The 20,965-nt window shown below is 64.7% G+C and overlaps 1 protein-coding gene across 9 annotated transcripts in view; it reads left to right on the plus strand.

Moving 5' to 3' along the window:
* Positions 1 to 20,965, plus strand: part of EXD3 (exonuclease 3'-5' domain containing 3) — a 75,651-nt gene that overhangs the window by 21,894 nt on the left and 32,792 nt on the right. For 7 of the 9 annotated variants that reach the window (XM_032306810.1, XM_032306807.1, XM_032306811.1 and 4 more), the window contains exons 4-10: positions 1,990 to 2,054; positions 7,098 to 7,271; positions 7,610 to 7,777; positions 12,944 to 12,997; positions 13,982 to 14,121; positions 17,163 to 17,263; positions 20,382 to 20,530. In XM_032306810.1, coding sequence (XP_032162701.1) covers positions 1,990 to 2,054; positions 7,098 to 7,271; positions 7,610 to 7,777; positions 12,944 to 12,997; positions 13,982 to 14,121; positions 17,163 to 17,263; positions 20,382 to 20,530 — 851 coding nt within the window. The remainder of the gene's footprint in view (positions 1 to 1,989; positions 2,055 to 7,097; positions 7,272 to 7,609; positions 7,778 to 12,943; positions 12,998 to 13,981; positions 14,122 to 17,162; positions 17,264 to 20,381; positions 20,531 to 20,965) is intronic. The other 2 variants (XM_032306812.1, XM_032306816.1) reach the window with 1 other exon arrangement.

A 20,965-nucleotide genomic window follows, 5' to 3' on the forward strand; every position in this document is an offset into this window, starting at 1 on the left:
TGTCCCCACCACGCACGGCCTCCCCCACCAGACACATCCACTCCCGCGTGCGCGCCACATGGCCCCCTACAGACACGCCGGCACCCGAAGCCCACCATGGCCGGTGGGGCCGTCCTGCGGGCAGGGTGCCCTGTGTGGGCGCAGGCAGGGTGCGGGCACACGCAACTGCAGGGCGGCCTCACACACTCGGGTGCCCCGCCGGCCTCTCCCGGGACAGCCCGGAGCCGGGGTCCTGCCACATGCGACCTGTCCGGATGGCCCTGTCCTCTTGGGAGTGCAGGTGCCTCTGGACCCTCTCCTGGCCCAGCTGCTCATTCCTTTTGAGTGCGGAGCGGACTCCGCTTGTGGACCGACCAGTTTGTCGGAGTGGAGTGGGGTGCGGGCTCCGAGCTGACAGGGCCCCCGGGCCGTGCTCCTCGGGCAGCGGGCGGCCTCGGGCTGGCCCCATCTCCCGAGGAAGGCTCCCAGCTGCCCGCATCAGGGTCTGTGTCAGGGTCTGTTTCTTACAAACATCCTCCATCTGGGCAGTGGAGTTGTCTCTGTTCCGAGTTCGCTGGGTCGTTTCCTAAGTCAGGAACAGAAGTTCCTTTTATGAAATGTTCTGAGGCTGCCGAGAGCGCCCGATTCTCGCCGTTCTCCTTTCGTGAAGCACGCCGGCCCCCCCGCCGCCCAGCAGCCCTGCTTCTGGAACGCACCCAGCGTGTCACTCCGTCTCCCGCGCCGTGCATCAGTCTTCGCTGCTGTCTTGTCCGGGTGTCCGAGTCTGTGTCCTCAGGTGGATGGCTGGCCCTCCAGGGTATGGTCCGGGTGTCCCCACCTTTCCCTCACGAGCAGCCCGGCGGCTTGCTGTTGTCCCCCAATTCTTGGGTGGATTTGCGGGTGAAATGCCCCAAGCTCCTGAGCCCCGGTAGGACCTGGGGCATCTGTTGGTGACCTCGCCTCCCCCAGCATGTGGGCTCAGGTCCTGACTCTGACCGCCACCTCATGAGGGGCACGGCTGGGTCCTGAGTCAGAGCACAGCTTCTCCCAGCTCCCTGGGCTGGGGCCAGATTCGGACTGGTCTGGCAGCCCTGCTGGGCCCTGTGCCCTGTAACATCCTCATGGGGCTGGGGAGTCTTAGGTCAGACAGTGACTGGCCCTTCATTTCAGGACTCGCCCGGCGAAGAGGGTTTTCTGCAGCCCTCAGGCAGTGGTGAACCCGAATGGTGGCCCTGCCCTGAGGCCCCAGGGCAGGTGCCCACAGGGGTGGGGCGGGCCCTCCCGAGGCAGCCAGGGGGCGCTGGTGGCTGTGGGTGACTCAGAGGCCACGTCCTTTCCCAAAGCCGAGAGCAGGCAGGCACCCTCTCAGGGCAGCTCCCCCCCCGCCCCACCCCCAGCCCTGGCATTGACCTGAGACCAGGTCTGAGGGCACAGTTCCTTTTCCAGCATGAGGGTGAACCCGGCTTTCCCTGGCGCTGGTGTCCCAATGGGGTCCCCGTCCAGCCGTCCCGCACTGTGCTGGGGACTTGAGCAAGCAAGAGAGGGCCAGGGCTGTGGGTGGTCAGCCTGTGTGGGACGCCCCAGGGGCTGGGGGAGCAGGGCTGGGGAGGCAGAGCACGGGACCACTCTAGGGCCTTGCCAGGCGCTGCAGGCCAGACTTGGTGGGCCGTGGATGGGTGTGGGCTGTGACATGACACGGAGGGCGGCACCCTGATGGTCAGTGCTGCGGGTTTGGCCCTTCTGTCTGCTGCCCTTTTCCTGCTCACACGGCATGGCCCCACCTCCAGCCCACCACCGCTGAAACGTGAGGCCTGGGCATCCCCCAAGCTGTGGGCAGAAGCCCACCTGAGCATGGCAGGTGGCCAGGCCACGGGTCCAGGGAGGGGGCAGAGGGAGCTCTGACCAGAGAGGGCCAAGAGTCCACAGACACCGGGTGGCATCCGTGGGGAGCCCCCGGCCTTGGTCAGGTGGGGTTGGTGGGCTCTGCATAGCCCCATCTTCTCCCCCCAGGCCCGGACCCACTTCTGTTCCTGCAGGCCCTGCAGATGCTGTGGTCCACGCGGGAGCTGCGGCAGGTGAGACAGTGCGGGGGCTGGGCCCCTCCTCCGGCCTTAGGGGCCGCCCTGTCTGAAAGTCCCTGGGCTGACACCCACTGGGTACCAGTACACAGGCCCCTGAGGCTGAGAGCACAAGACAAGGGCCTGCGGCCACCACCTGGCTTCTGCACAGCATGGACCCAGGGGGCCGTGACCACCTATGCGCCCCGTGAGGCGGGGGAACTCACTGTTCAGACTGGCCTTAGCTTGTGGCCTCCTGTCCCGGGGACAACCTCTCTGGCCACTGAGGGATGCGGGTGGCCCTGGAAGGGAGGCTGTAGTGGTCTCTCATGGCACTCGGTGGCCCTGCCATGGCCTTGGCCTGGAGGGTGACTTTGCCTGACCCGTGGGCACCCCTGCTCTGCACTTTGTTCCCAGAGGCAGCAGAAGGATGAGGGCACCCGGGCTCCAGGGAGGACGGACAAGTCAGGATAAGGCCCATGTCTCGTGTCTTGCCTCCTGCTGCTATTGGAGGGTGGGCCGGGTGCCCAGACCCGGCCGAGCTCCCTGGGGCGGGCGTCCCGTGCGGGCGCCTTCCAGGAGAGGCCGCAGGCTTGTGGGCGGGAGGCGGCTGTGCGCTGTGGAGGCTGAGGGTGCTCCCACCAGGTCCAGGGCTGGCTTTGTACTGTGGGGGACCAGCATCTGGCTTGACAGGTCACCAGTGGTGTGTGAAGGGGACAGGCCTGGGCTCCGCGGCAGCCGTCAGCCCCTCTCAACTGCCGCATGGCGGCTCGGAGTGCTTCTCCCCCTCAGCTGGAGAAAGCCAAGGTTTTTGCAAAGCCAAAAGCTCTTTTTAATGTTTGCCTCCCGTGGCTTTGCGCTAACACGGAGGCACCGCGACTGTGTTGTTGGTGAACCGGCTTCAGGGATTCTGCGCATCCACGGTGTGTCCCCTGTCCCGGTGCACACGCGGTGTTGGCGAGGTTTGTCTCTGCCCCTGGGTCAAGGTGAGCTGACTTCATAAACTGGGTTGAAAGCCTTCCTTCTCCCGTTCCCTGGAGCCACTGGTTCCACAGGAATTCCTGGTTCTGGAGGGTCTGGAAGAACGCAGACCGTCCTGCCTTCCCGGGCTTGAGCCGGCGTCGGGATGACCGTTTTGGGGGCTTCCCGCTTCTGGTTTCCTGCCCTGGAAGCGGTCATCTCTCCCCTGTCCTCACATCTGCCGGCTTGAGGCTCCCCGTCCGAGACTCTCAGATGTGGGGGTCAAGGGCTGGGCGTTCCAGTCCCCTCTGGCCGGCGCCACTGTCTCTTCCTTCCCAGGTGCTCGCTGACAAGTGTGCCTGTCCCGCTACAGCGCCACGTCGCAGGTCTCTGTGGGTAGGGCTCCGTGGCCCGTCTTTATGACCCTCGGGAAGGCATGCCCTTAGACCGGCGTGTTACTTATTTCCCGTCACATGCACGGCTGTCTGAGATCTTCCACAATGGCTTCTGTCCGTGAAGGAGCACATCTGTGTATTCTCACTTGCGGTGGTACCGCAGAGGCCTGCCGGGGGAGGTCCCTGTGCGCCCGAGTGAGTGTGCAGGCGAGGGGTGCTCTCCAGCCAGGAGCCAAGCTTCTGCCCTGAGGGGCCCAGGTGTCTCCCCTGGGTCCGCTTGCCAGAATGGGGCCAGGTAGGGGGGCTGCTCAGTGTCTGAGCTCTGACCCGGTGATGCCCCAGGGGCCAGCGGCAGTGGGCGGAGGTTCCCCGTAGGAACCTCGAGGCAGTAGGGAGGCCACGAGGGGAGCCCTGTCCTGACAGCCAGCCGTGCACAGGGAAGTTTCAGGGTCCCCCACGGAACAGGACAGGGAAACTGGAGGCTGGATTGGGAGAGCCCTTTGGGGGTTTGTGAGATCAAGAGGAAGGAAAAGAGAGGTGGGGGGCTGTGGTCCCTCCTTTAAACACAGAGGGAGCCAGCAGGTCGGGGCGGTGGGGGTAGGGAGGACGGGGCTGCCGGCGGGGGAGGTGGGCCGGTGGGCCGGTGGGCTCTGGGGCAGTGGGTTGGGGACACCCCCTGGGGTGGGGGTAGTCGGAGGATGAAAGACACAGGAGAGGCGAGCAAATGGGCAGGATGGGGCTCCCCAGGGGGTGCGGCCCTGGCAGCTTGTGTGAAACCCCGGCCCCGCGAAGGCCGCACGAGGTGCTGGAGCGGGGCCACAGGGCCACGGGGACTCTGGCTCCGGCCAAGTCCCAGAACCACCAGGGTCCCCTGAAGCCGGGGATGGGGTGGCTGACTCCCCTCTGGAGCGTGAGCTGGGGGGTGACAAGGCGCAGACCCCGCTGGGTGGCAGAGGGGAGCTAGGGGAGCAGTCAGAGGGCAGGCGGGCGGGAGGGAGCAGTGTTAGAGCTCCGGAGCCAGGGTCCACACGGCGCGGAGCCCGGCCCGCCAGGCCACGGGGCGGAGCAGCCCCAGAGATGGGGCCATGGCGCCCGGACTGAAATCTTCCGGGACGAGGGGTGGCAAGTGGCCAGTGTGTGCCAGAGAGCACGCGAGGTCCACCCTGGCAGCCTCAGGGGCCAGAGGGGCTCTCGGACCGCGGTGGGGGGCGGCAGCACCCTCGGGGCCCCGTGTTCGTCATTCACGGTGACTCGTTCCCGTGTGCTCTGTGGCCTCTCACTGAGCTCCTGTTACTGCCGCTGTCTCCCGCGGGGCCCATGCTGTGGCCAGGAACACAGGCAAATGCAGGACGGCGGTGATGTCCCAGCCCCAGGCGGCCCCCCGTTCCCCATGTGCCCCCCTGCTCCCCACGGCCTTCCCGTTCCCCGCAGCACCCCGTGGGCCCCCTTGCGCGGCCCCCTCTCCTTTCCTGGGTGTTTGCCGAGGGAGACTGGCCGGGTCTCCTGAGCTTACCCACATGCTCGAGGGGAAAGCCGGCATCTCGCTTCTGGGGAGCAGAGGTCAAACCGCTCAGCACAGTGGTTTGGACTGAGGGGATCGTGCTCTGAGGGTCCCGAGGAAGCATCAGCCCCATGGGGTGCCAGGGCCAAGGCCCATGTTCCAGCTGTGCACCCTGTTTCCTGCCCGCTGCTCTGTGGGCGGGGGCCCTCGGCCTAGGGGTGCCAGGCGCTGTCCAAGCACAGCAGGGGCCTCTGTGCAGGAGGAGGCACACACAGACAGGACGCATGTGCCTCTCCAAGTTCCAGACCCAAGTGGTGCTGTCCAAGGAGGATGTTCTGGCCCGGCCTGGCCCCAGGCTGCTCCCAGGGCAGAGACGTAGGAAGGGCCCTGGGGCCAACAGCAGAGGGGTCTGTCCCTCCTTGATGAATTCCCCTCCACTGTCCCTTGGTAACTGGCAGTGGGGAGGTGGTGCCTGTGCCCCAGGCTCGGTCCGCAGAACCCTGGGGAGGTCCCTGGGGCTGCTGGGAGGCTCCTCTCTCCAGGGAAGCTGCCAGGGGGCAGCAAGGAGCTGCTTCTGGTGGCTCGGCTCTCAGCAAGGCCCGCAGACCCCCACGGGGTCTTGATTCCTTCAGGGCTGCACCTGCCTTGGCCCTGGCCCCAGTGAGTGTTGCCTGCACATGGCGGTCCTGGGGATGGGGCAGGGCCATTCCTGCTTCGGGTGCTGGAGCAGGAATGTGCCACGCCCCAGCCCCCTTGACTCTGGGCGCCTCAAGCCATGGGCTGAGACGCTCCCAGGAGCAGGAGGAGGGGAGGTGCGGTCGTGTCAGGTAGGTCAGGGTGAGCCCCCGCACTTTGTGCTCACCGAGGGGGACAATCCAGTGTCCCAGGGACTCTGGAAGCTGACCACCATCCAGCTGCACTCCTGAGCCTTCCCCTGGGAGGGGCAGAGCCACCACGGCCGCTGCCACGCCAACAATATGCTGTGACCATCTCGGAAGGACGTGCCCCCTCGCTCCCCTAATGCCAGCCCCCAGGAAGGTTCCCACCGTGAAGGGCAGCTGGACGACCCCAGCGGAAGGAGCTGACCCCACAGTTGGCCGTAGCGTGGGTCTGGGGCTTCCAGGGCCTGTCCTGTTGGGAAGGGTCTGTGTGGCCTCTCGGACAAGGAGAAGAGCCGGCCGGCTGGTAGGTAGGAGCCACGGTCCCAAGCTCACGGCCTCCCCGCTCTGCTCTGAGCCTCTCCGAGCTGCTCTTCGGAGGCCCTGAGTGGGAGCCGTGCACACGTCAGGACCCAAGCCCGGAGCTGCGTCTCTCGAGAACTTTCCCTCCATGAGCAGGAAGTTGCTCAGCCTCCGGTGTCTTCTCTCATATGTTCCGGGCAGGCCTGGGGCCTGGTGGAGATGGGGACGGTGGGCCTGTGGGCCCTGACACCCCCGTGTGGGCTCTGCACGCCTCTCCCTGGTCATGGCAGCATCACGCGTCGGAGGCTGTCCTCAGGTCTGCCCGTCTCAGGTCTGCAGGGACAGCTGGGGCCTCAGCTCCTCGCTCCCGGCAGAGTGGCCCCGGGCGTAGGGTGTCTGTTTCCGAGCTCGCACCCCACACCCTGCAGCTCTGCCCTCGGGGTGGCCGGGCGAAGAGTCAGGGGCTGCTAGCAGACCCGACGCTGCAGGGTGTTGCAGGGGACAGCGGAGTCCGGCAGAGCCAGCTGCATGCAGGGGGCCGAGGTGGCACTCGGAGGACACCTGCTCCCCCGAGGGAGAGGTCTTTCTTCCTTCGGCGCCCACGTGTTTCCAGACCTTCCGCGGTGCAAGAGGTGGGAAAGTCAATCAAAGGTGTTTTTCAGTTTGCGTTTTTTCCTCCTTTTTTTGGTTTCTCGTTGCTTGCTGGGCCCTGCAGCCAGGTCACTGTGTCTGAAGGACCGGCGTGCGTCCCCCGGGCAGCACACAGGTCATGGGGCGAGGCCCCGAGGCTGCAGCCTCTCAGAGGGGCCCCTCTTTACGGGGCCATGACGGTGGGCGGACCCAGGGCACGGCGGGTCAGACCAGACCAGAGCACCGGGGAGGGGGGACGGGGAGGGGGAATGGCGCCGATGGCCCGTCCCCTCTCTCAGCCAGTGTTGCTCGGGACAGTGCAGGTGGGGAGGCTCTGCAGGGCGGTCTGGGGCAGGACGTCCTGGGGCTGCAGCGAGGTCCCATGTCTCTGCAGCTCCGGGAGGAGGCTCGGCGGGGCTTCGCGGCCCTGGCCGACCCGCGGACGGTGCTCCTGGACGTGCTGGAGAGCAGCAGGGGCTGGCAGCAGAAGGGCCCCTCCCTGGAGGCCTGGCTTACCTGGGAGCTGGCGCACTGGCTGTCCACACAGCCTCTCCCAGGGCTGGCCCAGGTGAGCCCTGCGCACGGCCCCACCGGCTACGTCCCTCTCGGCACAGTGGGCTCCCGGCCAGCCTCACCTGGCCTGTGTAGCCTGCTGAGCTCTGGCACCCCGGGTGGGCAGGGCCTGGCACCTTGAGATTGACTGGACTCCTGCGTCCATGGGCTTGACCCTCAGCGCCCCCCACAACCACACCTCGCCCTCGCCTGTGCCTCTAGGCCTGGCCTGCCTGGAGTGTCCACTGTGGGGTTGCAGGTGCCGGACTCCTCAGCCAGGTCTGCCTGGCCCCGTGACCCTGGCTGCAGTGCCCTTCCCACTCCCCAGCTGAGGGCAGCTCTCTGGTCTCCCAGGGCAGCTCGGGGCTGAAGCAGCTGCAGGCCCGTGCTGTCAGAGTCCTCACGGAGAGCCCCCCTGGCCTTGTGGAGCCGCTGGTCAGCATCTTCCAGCTGCAGGACGCAGACCGGGGCCCCCTGCTGACTCACGTCCACAGGCTCCACCAGGAAGGCAAGTTCAAAGAAGTGAGTGTGGGCCCCACATGGACCGGGGACCAGGGACCGGGAACTAGGCTTGCATGTGGGCTCAGGCAAGGGCCAGGCTGAGTGGGCTCACAGGGCCCCCCTGGCGGTTTCTTCTGGGCCCACTGTTGGGGGCTGCCCAGGGCTGAGGGGCATCGGGTCTGGTGCAGAGGGTTCAGGGACCAGCCCCCCAGAGGCCCAGCTCAGGGCTGTGCCAGACGTTGGGGCCCTAGGAGATACTCACATGCACTGAGCTGGAGGATTCTGGGAGCGGCCCCCGCACCTGCCTGGCTCTCTGCCTCAGCACCTGGGGTCCTTCCTCTTGAGGTGCCATCGGGTCCTCAAATGGGGTCCGCGGCCCAAGGACACCCTTGCTCTGGCCTGGAAGCCCCGTGGGCCAGCCGCTCACCCAGCCTCATTTGTCACTTCCCAGGAACACCTGTGGGGGACTAAGAGGGTCAAGGGTGTGGGGTCCCTCTGCACACAGTCCCCACACTTTGACCACCCCTGCCAGCCCAGGCCCTCCCAGGCCAGGGAGCACCCACATGACCGGACGGGGTTGGAGGCCCCCCTCGCACCCACTAGCAAAGTCACTCGGCCTCTGTGTTGTCGTGGCCTGGGGGCGAGCAGCCCGGTTCCCTCTGGGCCCAGCTACTTCCAGCTCCTGCTGGCTCCCTTTGTGTGCTTGTGGGGGGCCCACAACCACACCAGGCCTGGGGACTGGCTGCTGTGCTGTTCTCACAGCAGGGTCTGGCCACAGGAACAGCCCCTCGATGGCCCTGCCCGCTGGGCCTGCCACCTCCCTGGACCCTTAAAAGAGGCCCTCCCCCCACCTGGGATGGCCTGACTCCTGCTGTGTGGAGGCTCACTTGGTTCAGATCGGACCAGTGGGGGCGCCCCTGTGAGGGTCGGACACCTGGAGGGTCCTGGACCCTTGCTGGACCAGGGATCCCCGGGACCAGCCCGGGCTGGTGCCCGTGTGTGTCTGTGGAAGTTCAGTGTGGGGCACGGGTTATGGGTCGTGATGGCAGAGTCCTGCAGAACGTGCGGTGCTCCTGGGCGTGGGCTGTGCCGGGTCGGTCATTCGGCTCCTCTGTTCTGGGAAGGCCTAGCAAGGTCAGATGTGGGGATGTGGGTTCAGGAGCCTCATGGCGCTGGTGGGGCTCTGGAGGTCTTGGAGGCTGGCCAGGAGCGCCGGGAGTGACTCGGGTCTGCATGAGGCCGGGGAGCAGGACTCTGCGGTGTGGAGGGAAGAGTGGCTGTGAGTAGTTGCTGCAGGCCCAGGGGTCTCCGTGGCCTCTCTGTGCCCTGAGATGTGACGACCATCCTCTGGGGAAGTAGGTGGTGGAGAGGTCCTGGGGTGCCCGCTCAGGGCCACGCTCTCCCCGAGTCCCAGGTCTGGTGCTCCGGGGTATCCAGAGGCTCGCTCCTGACTCACCTCTACCCACTGCCCCATCGGGCCCAAAGTCGAGCCTGATTCGGGGACAGCGCTGCTCACGGACACTGCTCCCCGTACCCGTGGTGGCTCGGGCTTCAGTGCGTCCTGAGGCAAGATCCCGGGCCCACCCCACAGGGACCTTCTTCCCCGAGGGGCAGTCCCCACCAGGAGGCTCATGGCGAGGTCGGCCTCACCTGGACCGCCAGTGCTCGGTCCTTGGAGGTTGGGCCATGTGTTGGCGGCTGTCGTGCTCCGGCCCAGGCTCTTGTCTCGAGGCTGGTGAAGGGCGCTGAGAAACCAAGATGACCACGCCAGGGACAATGTGGCAGGGGCTCCGCTCCTGGGGCGCAGGGCCATTCTCCGCAGGCTGAAGGGGCGGCCGGGCTTGCAAGAATGCGGGAGGCAGAAGGCAGGCTAGTGTTTCGGCGTCTTCTGTTGCACCCGGGCCTTTCAAAGAGTGTCTAGGGCCGGCTGAATGCACCTCCGTCGCGCTCCAAGGCAGGAATCCCAACACAAAGGGGGCTCTTGTCCCGCACAGGCCCCTTCTGCGAAGAAAAGCCATTGTCCCCAAGCGGGGCGGCCCGGCAGGCGATGCACGCTCCAGTGCCCACCGCCGCGCCCGGCGAAAGGGGCCGCATTCAGGCCTGTCCGCTCGGATTAGCAGGGACTCACGACTTAATGTGCGCCGATATTTCATGTCCAGGGCGGCGGCTGGCTCCGGGCAGGATGAATGCCCGCTTTTGTCTACTGAGTTATTTTATTTACATTTTTTAAACAGCTTATCAAGGTAAAAAGATAGCTTTGCTTCGGGGGGGCGGGGGGGAAGGCCCCTTGGCTCCAGGCCGAGCTGAGCTGTGGAGGTGGCAGGCCGGCCTGTCCTGGGTCTGAGGCTGCGGAGTCTGGGCTTGGCTGCCTGGGCACCTGCCTGGCGCCCCTGTCCAGCGGAGTGGGCGGCCAGGGGGCCGGTGAGCACTCTGTCCGCCTTGGCCACCAGGCCCTTCTGGGTTTCCTTATTTTCCCCCAAGGCAGCAGCTCTGGCACTGTCCGGCCAGAGGGGTCCACAGCCTCTCTCTGACCCAGCTGCTGAGCAGCCTGTGTCCCTCTTCTCAGTGGCCTCCATGCCAAGGCCAGGAAGGCTCGGGAGGTGCTAGTTCCTCACAGTTTCCTTCTGTGGGGCCTGAGCCCCTCGCACCCTCCCTGCCTGTGCCATGGGCCTGAGTCGGCAGGTGACCTTCCCATGCCCGCTGGGGTCCCTGTGTGTCCTGGCAGTAGGCAGCGGACAGCTTGGTCTGCTGAATCTCAGGCACAAAAATGACCAGAGACGGATCCTAAGCCTGGCCTGACGACAGTGCCTGACCTACATGGACCCCCTCCAAAGACAGAAGCCAGCCCAAGTGTTCTGCTGTCAGCCGTCCCCACAGGGCACCCACCCCGGCTGCCCCCTTCCTTGTCCTGGGCCACCCTTCCCGCCCCACCCCAGGGCTGCAGGTGCGGAATGGGGGCATGTCCCAAACTTTCCCCAGGATGTGGGTGGTCACCCGGCTCTGGGCACGCTGGTCGCGCCCTGCAGCATCCTCGCGGGCTGAGAGAGGTCACCCCGAGTGCTGGCCGGACGGGAAGCTGGTGGCTGTGGAGGAAGGAGTGAGAAGCAAGGGCGGTGTGAGCCACTGACCTGCGTTAGGACAGAGGCACGGTGTGGCCAGGTGGGCGTGTGCCCACGAGACCTGAGCCGCCCACCTGGGCTGCGTAGGGCTGGGCTCCAAGCACAGCCTGAGAACCTCCACCCGAACCCCCCTCCCGCCGAAGCCAGCGGGCACCACGGACAAGGACCCTGAGGGCTGGGATTGGCAGAGGGTGGCCCTGCCCTTCACTGGCTCCTGGAGAGGGAGAACGCCCCCGCGGACAGAGGGAGGCTGGGGACTGGGCAGCAGGCTGCCGTCTGTGGCAAAGCTCCCCGTGCTGCAGTGGGGGGCAGTGTCCAACCTCCCTTGGCCCCGCCCTGCCCCCCTCCACCCAGGCCGCCAGTCCCCCACACCCCAAGCCTGATTCACCCAGGCCCCGCCCCAGGATTCAGAGAGGTTGTTGGATGGGTAGGGGGCAAGGGTCCCCCCGCGCCCTGCTGAGGGCTGGGGCCTAGAGCACAGAGGAAGTCCTGTCCTCGGGGGAGCAGAGGTAGAATATGGCAGCGGCTGGCACCCCAGCAGAGGCAGTGAGGGCGGGTGAGCAGGCCCCCCGGGGTCCTCTCTGCTACTCCCTCCGGCCCCTTGCCTTGTGGCTCCTCCTGCTTCATCTCCCCCAGGGTCACTGGCCCCCCTGCTTGGTCTGCAGGGTGGGAGGGTCCCAAGCCCCCAGGTACCCCTCCCACAGCCCCTTCCCCGACAGTGGCCTGGCCCGACCAAGCCCAGCTCAGGTGTTGACCCCAGAGGAGCCCAGGAGCTAGCCGGACTTGGGCAGCCGTGTTGTGACCACCCCAGTTTCTGGCCATGCGGGGCCATGCAGAGGTGGGGGGCTCCCGGATAAAGGCTCGGTGCTCCCTTAGCTTCTCAGGGGGTCTCCCATCCAGAAGCGATGTGGTTCCCCCTCCTCCAACCCTGGCCCTGCCCCCTCTGCATCCTCCCCTGGCCCCGTCCCCTGTCCGGCGCCCCCACCCCCCCCGGGCCCCCAGGGGCCTGGAGGCCGCCGAGCCCTGGACCACAGCCAGGCTGTGGAGGCGCTGGGTCAGCTCCATGCAGGGAAAGGCCCCTAGCCCTGCGCCCCCACCCCCGTGGTCCTGGGCCGGAGGCCGGAGGCCAGAGCGAGCCTTTCCCAGGCCGCTATTTTGGTCCTTTGTGTGAGCTGCGTGGGGCGGGGCGCCCGGCCCTCTGCTGGTTATTTTTGCTCATAATGGGAGCACGATGTATGGAAATTATTAATAGTAGCCGGGCCTGCGCTACGTGCGGGCACTCAGGGCCCCGGCGCCCTCTGTGCTGAGTGTGAGCGAGGCCCCGCGGCTCAGGGCTCTCGGCACCCACGTCCCATTCCTGGGGCCGCTGCACCCCCTGCCTCACCAGCACGCAGCTGGGGCTAGAGCCTCTTCCTCTGTGGACCCGAGGGGCAACTCTGTGCGTCCCCCCAACACACACGGACCACACCACGTCCTACTCCAGCTTCTCCCCTGTGGGCCAGCCCACTTGGACAGACAGCTGTGCAGTCATTCGTGGTTTGGGGATACACGCAGAGCAGGCCTTGTGGAAAGTGCGAGGAGGGCCCTGCACCTCGGGCCCTCAGGGAGGACAGCCCTGGCTCCGGGCTGGGGCGCCGTGACTGTCCGTGCCAGGCGCCTGCCGGTGGAAGGCCCACTCCTGGGAGGCGAGGAGCAGGCGAGAGCGGGTGTCGGGGAGGCACAGGGCGCCGGTGCCTGGGCGCGCGACAGAGCTCCCGGCTCTTGCCCACCCTCCCTCTGCATCCTCAGTGCGCTCAGCAACACCCCCTGGGCAGAGCCCCTGCGGCCCAGCGCCCAGCCTGACGCCCCATCCCGGCCACACCCCAGCCTGGCCGCCCCCCCACCCCACCGCCGCATCTTCCCACCTGCCCCTCTCCCGGAGCCTGGCTTGTCTGCTGGGAGGCTTCTGGATTCCGGGCCCTTGAGCCTGTGCCCGCCGTGACTGGGAGGTGCGGAAGGATGGGAGGGCCCCACGGGGCTGCCCGCTCCCCACCAAGCCTGGCGTGACTGCTCCGTCTGTGACCACCAGGCTGCTCTGCTGGGCCTGAAGCTGAGGCTGCAGCCACTACTCGATGTTGAGAAGGTAAGGGTCCTCCTCACGGGGATCGTTTGGGTTCCAGCTCAGATAAAGCCTGAGTCTCCAGAACCACGATTGGGGTGAAGGGTTCTCCTACCACTGAGCCCTGGCCTCTGCTCCTGCTGGGGGGGGTGGCTCCTCAGGGAGCACCTGACCCTGCAAGAAAGGCCCGTGGGGTGGGGCCCTGGAGGGCAGTCGCTGGACTTAGGTGGGACGGGCTCCAGAGCCATGGCCAGAGGGGCTCTCAGGAACGGGGCTCCCCATAAGGACCACCCCGAGGTCCCGACCTAGCAGATGGTCCCTGTAGAGTCGGCTCCAGGCAGCCTGACCTGTGTGGTCGCAAGGAGAGAAGAGGAAGGGTCTACTGTTGGGACCACTGGGAGGGGCTTTGGTGGGGCCTGGCTTGCGGTGGAAGTGGCCTGAATGTCCCAAGGCCCAGTGTCCCCGCCAGGGGCTTCCTCAGAGCTTCCTGGTGGGCTTGGGCAGCTCAGGGCCCTTTGGGCCCCATGCACAGCCATGCCACCTGGGCCAGTGAGGAGGCGTTCCCAGGCCACCGGGACTGCTGCCTGTGGTTGGTGTCCCACATGCCTCCCACCACAGCTCAGTGAAGACAGGGGGGCAGCTGATCTTCCCTGGGATCCCCCTAGCTTCTCGGGGCCTCCAGTCCTTTGTAATGGAGTTGGGGATGACCACAGAGCCCCAGGGAGCCATGGGGCCCATGTGTGTGGGTGTGTGTGGGTGTGTGGAGAAGTGCAGGCCCAGGGCGTAGGCTGGGGTGAGTGCACGGTGCCCTGGGAGCCAGGAGACATGTGGCTGAGCCTCTGCCCACCCCCAAAGGGAGCCAGGGCACGTGGACGGGCCTCTGGTCTTCTCTGTTCTGAGTCTCTGGCTACTCCCTCCTTTGGGTTGGAGGTGAGTCTGGGGTCTTGACTGGGGGTGGAGGGGCCAGGCGCCTGCAAGGCTGTGACCTGAGGACATGCTCCCCCACAGATGAGCTCCCCGCTGCTCCTGCAGGACAGGATGGCCCTCGCACAGCGCTACGTAGCCGGCTTTCCAGACCTCCAGAGGAGGCTGCTGGCCCTCCTGGACTCCTGGTGCCAGCCCGGCTTTGACATCAGAGTCGTGGCCAGGTGAGCCCCGTGGGGGCACAGGGTGGGGCACGGGTGACAGGCACTCGGGAAAGCCACGCGCGTGATCTGAAGGGGTCACAGCCTGGGCAGCCAGCCAGAGACCGGCTTCTGGAACCCAGAGGCTGCACCTGGCCGGAGCCAGCCGAGAGCCCGTTAGGTCCCTTCGATGAACAGAAATAATCTTCCATGTCATGTGAACAATGTGTTACACACAGAGTCACACTGCCCCTTCACCTAACGGGTCTCATCTGGGACACCCGTGGAGCCCATGGGGGTTTAAGCTGCGTGTGTGTGAGGCTGTCACACGGGGGCGGGGCGTGGGGGCGGCCACGGCTGAAGCAGCACCTGGAGGCTCCTCAGGCGCCGTCCGCATGCAGACGGCGGCGGCCTGATCCCACGCCACGAGCCGCCCAGCCCTGGGACCACTGCCTTGAGACGCGGGCCCTGGGCTCTGGGCTGGACCTCGTGGACCCAGAAAGTCCTTTCACTTCCCGGGTTTATTTTCTCTGCCCTACAATGGCATGAAGCTCGCCTGTCTCACGGGGTTGTGGGACTCACCACACGACAAAGCTGACACAGCGTGTGCGGCCCCCAGCCCAGCCCCCCTCGCGTGGTGTGTCATCGCCGTTACTGTGTGTCTGGGAAGGGACACAGAGCAGGACCTGACTGGCTCAGTCGGTGTGGCACGAGGCTGTCGATCTTAGGGTCTTGGGTTCGAGCCCCATGCTGGGTGCAGAGGTTACTTACAGATAAAGTTGGGTTTTTTTCAAAGATTTTATTTATTTATTTGACAGACAGAGATCACAAGTAGACAGAGAGGCAGGCGGAGAGAGGAGGAAGCAGGCTCCCCGCGGAGCAGAGAGCCCGATGCGGGGCTCGATCCCAGGACCCTGAGATCATGACCTGAGCCGAAGGCAGAGGCTTAACCCACTGAGCCACCCAGGCGCCCCCTGATAAAGTATTTTTAAAAATTGAGAAGACAAGGGGCGCCTGGGAAGCTCAGTCATTAAATGTCTGCCTTCAGCTCAGATCATGACCCCAGGGTCCTGGGATCGAGTCCCGCGTCAGGCTTCCCGCTCAGTGGGGAGCCTGCTTCCCCCTCCTCCGCTCCCTGTTTGTGTGCTCGTGCTCTCTCTCTCTCTGTCAAATAAATAAATAAATCTTTTAAATGAGAAGACAAGGGTAGAGTGGAAGAAAATATTTGCAAAAGATGCAACAGTCTCCTTCATAGCGACCAAAATGGAAGCGTCTGGCAAACCCAACGTTAGGGAGGACGTGGAGGACCCGGAGCCCCCGTGCCGCACCGGGGACAGTGAGCGCACCATGGCCGCTCGAGGAAGCTGGCCACAGCGAAACGTGCGCTCGGGCCGTCACCGCAGATCCACCGTTGCACGAAGCCAGGAGACATGGGTGCGTTGTCTCTGAAGAGACTGGAATGCTCGCGACAGCTTTATTCCTGGTCCCCAAGCACCGGACGGATCCTAAGGGCTGTCCACAGCCCCACGGCTGGAGCACACACGTCACACACATGACATAGACGAATGTTGTGCGAGATGGTCCAGACCAAGCGCCCAGACCCCACGAAGCCATCTGCAGGAAGTTCAGGGCCTGGCAGATAGTCTCTTCTGGTCAGATGCATGGCTGGGGGCAGGGCCGCGTACCCCGTGTTGAGCTGTGGGCAGTGGGTCCTCAGGTGTGAGGACACCCAGGGTCCCTGCTGCTCACGATGGGTCGGTTACGCCTCAACAAACACTGGTTTGCGGAGAACGCTTCTGGCAGAGAAACAAACACGCATTGTCGTCTGCTGGACAATGAAGACAACGTTTTGAGAGAATGAGCGAGGCAGTGACCGCAGGGGAATCTGGACACGCGGCAGGGGTCAGGCCGTGGTGCTCTGCGCTGGAAAGCTGAGCCTGCAGCCCCCAGGAGCACGTGGGGTCCAACACGGAGCCCGAGGATGGCCCGGGAGCCGAGGCCCCGCACTGCTTGGCCGTCAGCCAGACCCTAGGGACCCTGGGCCGCGGTGTGTGCGGGCATAGCTAGGACAGGGCTGAGGCTCAGTGCCAGTCAGGGGAGCTCAGAACACAGACTAGAGCTCTCGTCAGTAAACGCACAACGACAAAGAGAAAAGCTCAGTAAAGTTTTGGAGGGTAAATTTGATGATGTCTTCCAAAAAGTGCAAAATTGATGAACAGTGAAAATCAGAGAGAAAAGATGAAACATTAGAGATCCTATCAAGAAGGGCCGACACTGGAATACAGGAAACCCCAGAAAGTAAGGAGAGAGGACGGCGTTCATTCCCGAGGGGCCTGGGTCCTTGTAGCCAGTGTGCGGGGCAGCCGGAGCCGATGGGACCCCCCTGCAGACCCAGGGCAGAGCCGGATCACACGGGATTCTGGGAGCATCGTCCGCCCATGCAAGGGAGAGCGGGTTCAACCCCGAAGTCTGAGCTCAGCGGAACCTTCCAGCCAGCGTGAGGCAGAGCACAGACCTCTGCCGACCCCATCTCCAGCTCATCTGTGCCCACGCGGGGGGCTGCGGGGGTGGGGAGGCGGCTCATCTCCTCATCCGCTCAGGGTGAGGCTGGTCGGGGCCTGAGGTCTGGAGACTGAGGAGGCGGTAAAACCAGACAAACACTAACCCTGAAGAGAAGGGGTATGGTCTGCACTGGCCGTGTCTGCCACACGTGATGGCGTAAGCACAGTGTGTCCTGACTTAGGTGGGAACGTGGCCGCTGGTGGGGGAGGGGGCGGCGGTGGAGGGGCGGGGGCAGAAGGGTGGGGGGGTGATGGGGGGCGGAGGGTGATGGGGGGCGGGGCGCCTTCCCGGGCGAGATGTCCCTGCGGAAGGCCTGACACTGGACAGCGAGAGCTTGCGTCCGGGCTCGTTACTCGGAAACCGAGGCAAATACTGGACCAGACGGAATGGACGTGCGAGCGGCGGGACCACGGCGGGCGGGACGCGGTGGCAGGCTGCTCTTCCCGCGTGTCCAGCCGTGTGCGTGCGGGCCGCCAGGCAGCAGCCGTGTCTCTCTCGTGCAGGCAGTTCCCGCAGGTGACCCCCCTGCGGCTGGAGAGGCTGAGCCCCGGAGTGCTGAGTCGGCAGGTTCTGAGCCTGCTGGAGCGGCAGGGCCTGGACCCAGGTGAGCGGGGGCCCCGCGCCCTGGGTGCCCCCCGGGGCTGACCGCCATCCACCGACCCCCCGTCCTGCACCTGCCCACCGCCGGGCCGAGGCTGGTCCCTCTCCCATCCCCCGCTCTTGTCCGGGGGAAACCATTCTGACGCGCATCTCCCTGGTCGTTAGTGACGCCTGGACCACGTCAGGTACCGGCTGGCCATCTGACTGTCTTCTTTAGGAAATGTCTATTCAGTTTCTCTGCCCGCTTTTAAATTGGGCTATTTGGGATTTTTTTTTTTTTTTGCTATTAGGTTGTGTGAGTTCCTTATGTGTTTCGAATATCCGCCCCTTATCAGAAATGCGGTTTGGCAGTATTTTCTCCCATTTCATTTTGTCGATGATTTCTTGGTCGTGCGGAAGCTGATCTGTCGTGTGAGGGAATACTGCCGGCTGACGGCTGCTACTTGCCCTCGGCTTCCGGCTCTCTCCGCGGCTCGCCTGCCCCCCACCAAGCTAGATGTCAGCCTTTTTTCTCCGGAAATACTCTCCACTTTTATGTTATTTCTATTACTGCGCAGCTCAGATATTTTCTAATTTCTATGATAAGTTTTTATTACTTCTTCTAATTTTCTTAATTTCCAAGCCAAGTGAGATTTTTCTTTTTGGTTTTCGTTTGTTTGGTTTTGGTTTTTTGTCTTGGTGTGAGCTCAGTCTCACCGTGATCAGAGATCATGCCTTGTACGATGTGAGTCCTTTGGGTTGAAGTGTGTTATCATGAAGAAATCTACCCTCTTGTCTCTGAAAGCTCTCTCTTCTTGTCCCCTTTGGCTGTTCTTGGGATAATGTCCTTGTCTGATGCTCCGGGCCTCCTGGAGAGGAGCCTAGTCACGGATGCGTCTTCCTTGTCTTGCTGGTGTTTGCGGGGCTTTGTGAGTCCGGGGCTTGCTGTCTCCAGTCGGTTCTGGAAAGTTGTAAGTCACGATCTCACACGTGGCTTCTCCTGCTTCCTTCCGCGCTTCTCTGGACCCTGACGTGTGTGTGGCCTCCTCCCCCGCCCTCCAGTGTCCCCTTCGTCATCCCTCGGGTGACGTCTCCTCTTTCCCACTTGGCCAGGCCTCTCCTCATCCATGTCCCACGAAGGACAAGACACGCCCACCGCTGAACCTTGCGATCGTCGTACCTTCAGCTCTAGACGCTGTCCCGTGGCGTCTTCCAGATCTGCTGTCCCACTTTGTGCGGCTGTCTGATGCTTGAACGCGTTTCTGATTTTGTCTTTTCTTTGGCTGTCGCAATTGCCCACTGTTGTTCTGGGGTGTGTACCCACGGCCCAGCCCCGGCCCTGGTCAGCATCTGTGTCTCTGTCCCTCAGAGGCTTGTCATGACACTTGTTTCTGCCATCCTGGAGAAGTTACACGGGTTCTCTGGCCCTTGGATGAAGGTGCCCGCCTCCAGAAAGGAGGGCAGTCTTTGGGGCTTTTGCACAGAGAGAAGCACATCGCCAAGAGGCTTTGATTTCTGATTGAACAGCCCACCTGCTGGCAGCGGGGGGGATACACAGGGAGAGCAACAGGTGTGTGGATGCCTGTGGGCTTCTGTCCTGGGCAGTCAGGGTCAGCGAGGACCCAGGAGCTGCTGGCTGTGCTGACGGTGGCCGGGAGACCCCACCTCTGAAGTATATGAGCCAGGTCTAGGAGGACCAGCCAGCCAGAGGGACCCCGGAAGCCCCGGGGAAGCAGCGGTGGGAAGGAGCTGCCCTCAGCCACAGCATGAGACTTGGGGGGGGGGGCACATTTCAGGTGCTCCAAGGAGGGTCCCAGCAACAAAGACCTCTGGGGGTGTTAGGGTCTGGGGAACTGGGAGGTCTGGCGTGTGGAGCACCTGCCCCAGCATCTGGAGAACTAGAGCACTATGTTGACACGAAGGCATGCCCCACCCCCCAGAGACACACACCACCCCCGGCACAGGGGCCTCCAGGGTCACCTGTGCACCAGCCGTGGGTGCTGGCGTACCCCTGTGGGAACATGGGTGGCACCCAGTTCAGGCTGCCTGCCAGTGCAGCTCCCACGGGCTCTCAGCATAGAATCATTCACGGAGTCGGTGGTGGCCGCTGAGAGGCTGTCCCGTCTCCCTGGGGCTCTTCCCACCCAGGACTCAGGACTGGAAGGAGCAGCTCAGGAAGTGGGGGCTGGTGAGCAGGTCGCGTAGAGGTCTGAGGAGGCTCTGGGTGGGGCATCCGTCCTCACAGCAGCCCTGCGGTGCCACTGTTGGCCCCCAGGGTACCCACCTGAGGGTCAGGTCACGGCTGTGGTGGGCCCAGGGCTTGGGGCCAGAGGAGTCTTTGGGGGTGCTGGGCCAGCCTTGGCCCAGTACCCCTCTGTTCAGGGTGTGTCCCCTTGAGGTCCACCCCACCCCACAGGTCTCGGCTGAGTGCAAGGCAGGAGCAGATCTGGTGTGCAGATACCCCTGAACAATGGGGGCGTCCCCCACCCGTGTGCAGAGTCTGGCAGGCTGTGGGACAAGAGGGGAGTGGCAGGTGCTTTCTGGGGGTGCCTTGCTCAGGGGCCCTGCTCGGGAGTGGGGAGGACCCTCCTGGGTCTCCCGTTCTTCATGACTGTGTGCAGCCAGGCCCCGTCTGTGGCCTCCCCAGCTGGCCCCAGGTCCCTCACACACCAATGTCAGATCCAGAAGGCAGGCCGGGGAGTGCTTGCCTCTCCACCACCAGTCCCCCCAGGCCCGGGTCCCAGGTGGAGCCCCCCAGGGAGTCCTGGCACAGAGGAGCCCTCAGCATGCTGTCTGGCTTGTATTTGGATTTTGTCGCATTTTCGGGTGTTCAACGTGTACCGTGTGGCCAGCCTGCGTCCCCTGTGCCTTTCCTTTAAAGGCTTGCGCTCGGGTCTGGGCCAGTTGGCCAGGCTGCCTTCAAGGGCCATCCTCGGGGGGGTACTGCCTCCACGAAACTTTTGGACACAGGACCCACTGACAGAGTGACGCTTCGAAGTGTAGAACATCCGAGAGGCCAGCTTCCGTCTGCAGCTCTGAGCCCGAGCGGGGCCCAGAGAGCATGTCGGTGACCTCGCGGTCTGGCCGGGCGGCCGCAGCCCCTGTTCCCTGCGTGCTCACCTATCCATAGCTCCCTTCCTCAGGCTCCGACCCCCTTGCTCTGCGGTGTGGCCTCAGGTTCCCAAGCGGCCTCCTGGGGGCAGGAAGGAGGAGGAGCGGTGCGCCAGAGTCACCGGCCGGCCAGCTGCGTGTGGACGGTGGCCCCACCACAAGGGCACTCCCCGTGCTGAAAGTGGGTGCTCGCGGGGCAGGCACTCCCGTGGAGGGGCCTTAGAAGACCAGGTCCCTAACTGTCCTGTGGCCAGCATCCCATCTGCACTGCCAGGCTTCAAGGACAGCCAGCCCCGGGAGCAGGGAGCCGCAGTCGGATGGCTGGACAGCAGGATGGGCGGACGGGGGGTGGGTGGACAGGGGGTGCCCTTCCTGGGAGCGAGGCCGGCTCGTGGGCACCGGTGTGTCGGCATGTGAGCAAGACGACCTCTTCCTGGAGGACTCACACTCCCACAGAAGGACCGGACGGGAATGCACCAGCCCAAGGGTCCTGCCTGGAGAGTGTGGAGTGGCACCTGGAGAGACCGGGCTGCCCTCCCTTGTCCCCAGGGTGGAGGGAGGGGCTCCAGGAGACCCCGGAAGTGGTCGGAGGCTGGGAGTCCGGCCACCCATGGCA

This window comes from Mustela erminea, chromosome 12 (genome assembly GCF_009829155.1).
Source record: "Mustela erminea isolate mMusErm1 chromosome 12, mMusErm1.Pri, whole genome shotgun sequence".
Taxonomy (NCBI): Eukaryota; Metazoa; Chordata; class Mammalia; order Carnivora; family Mustelidae; genus Mustela; species Mustela erminea.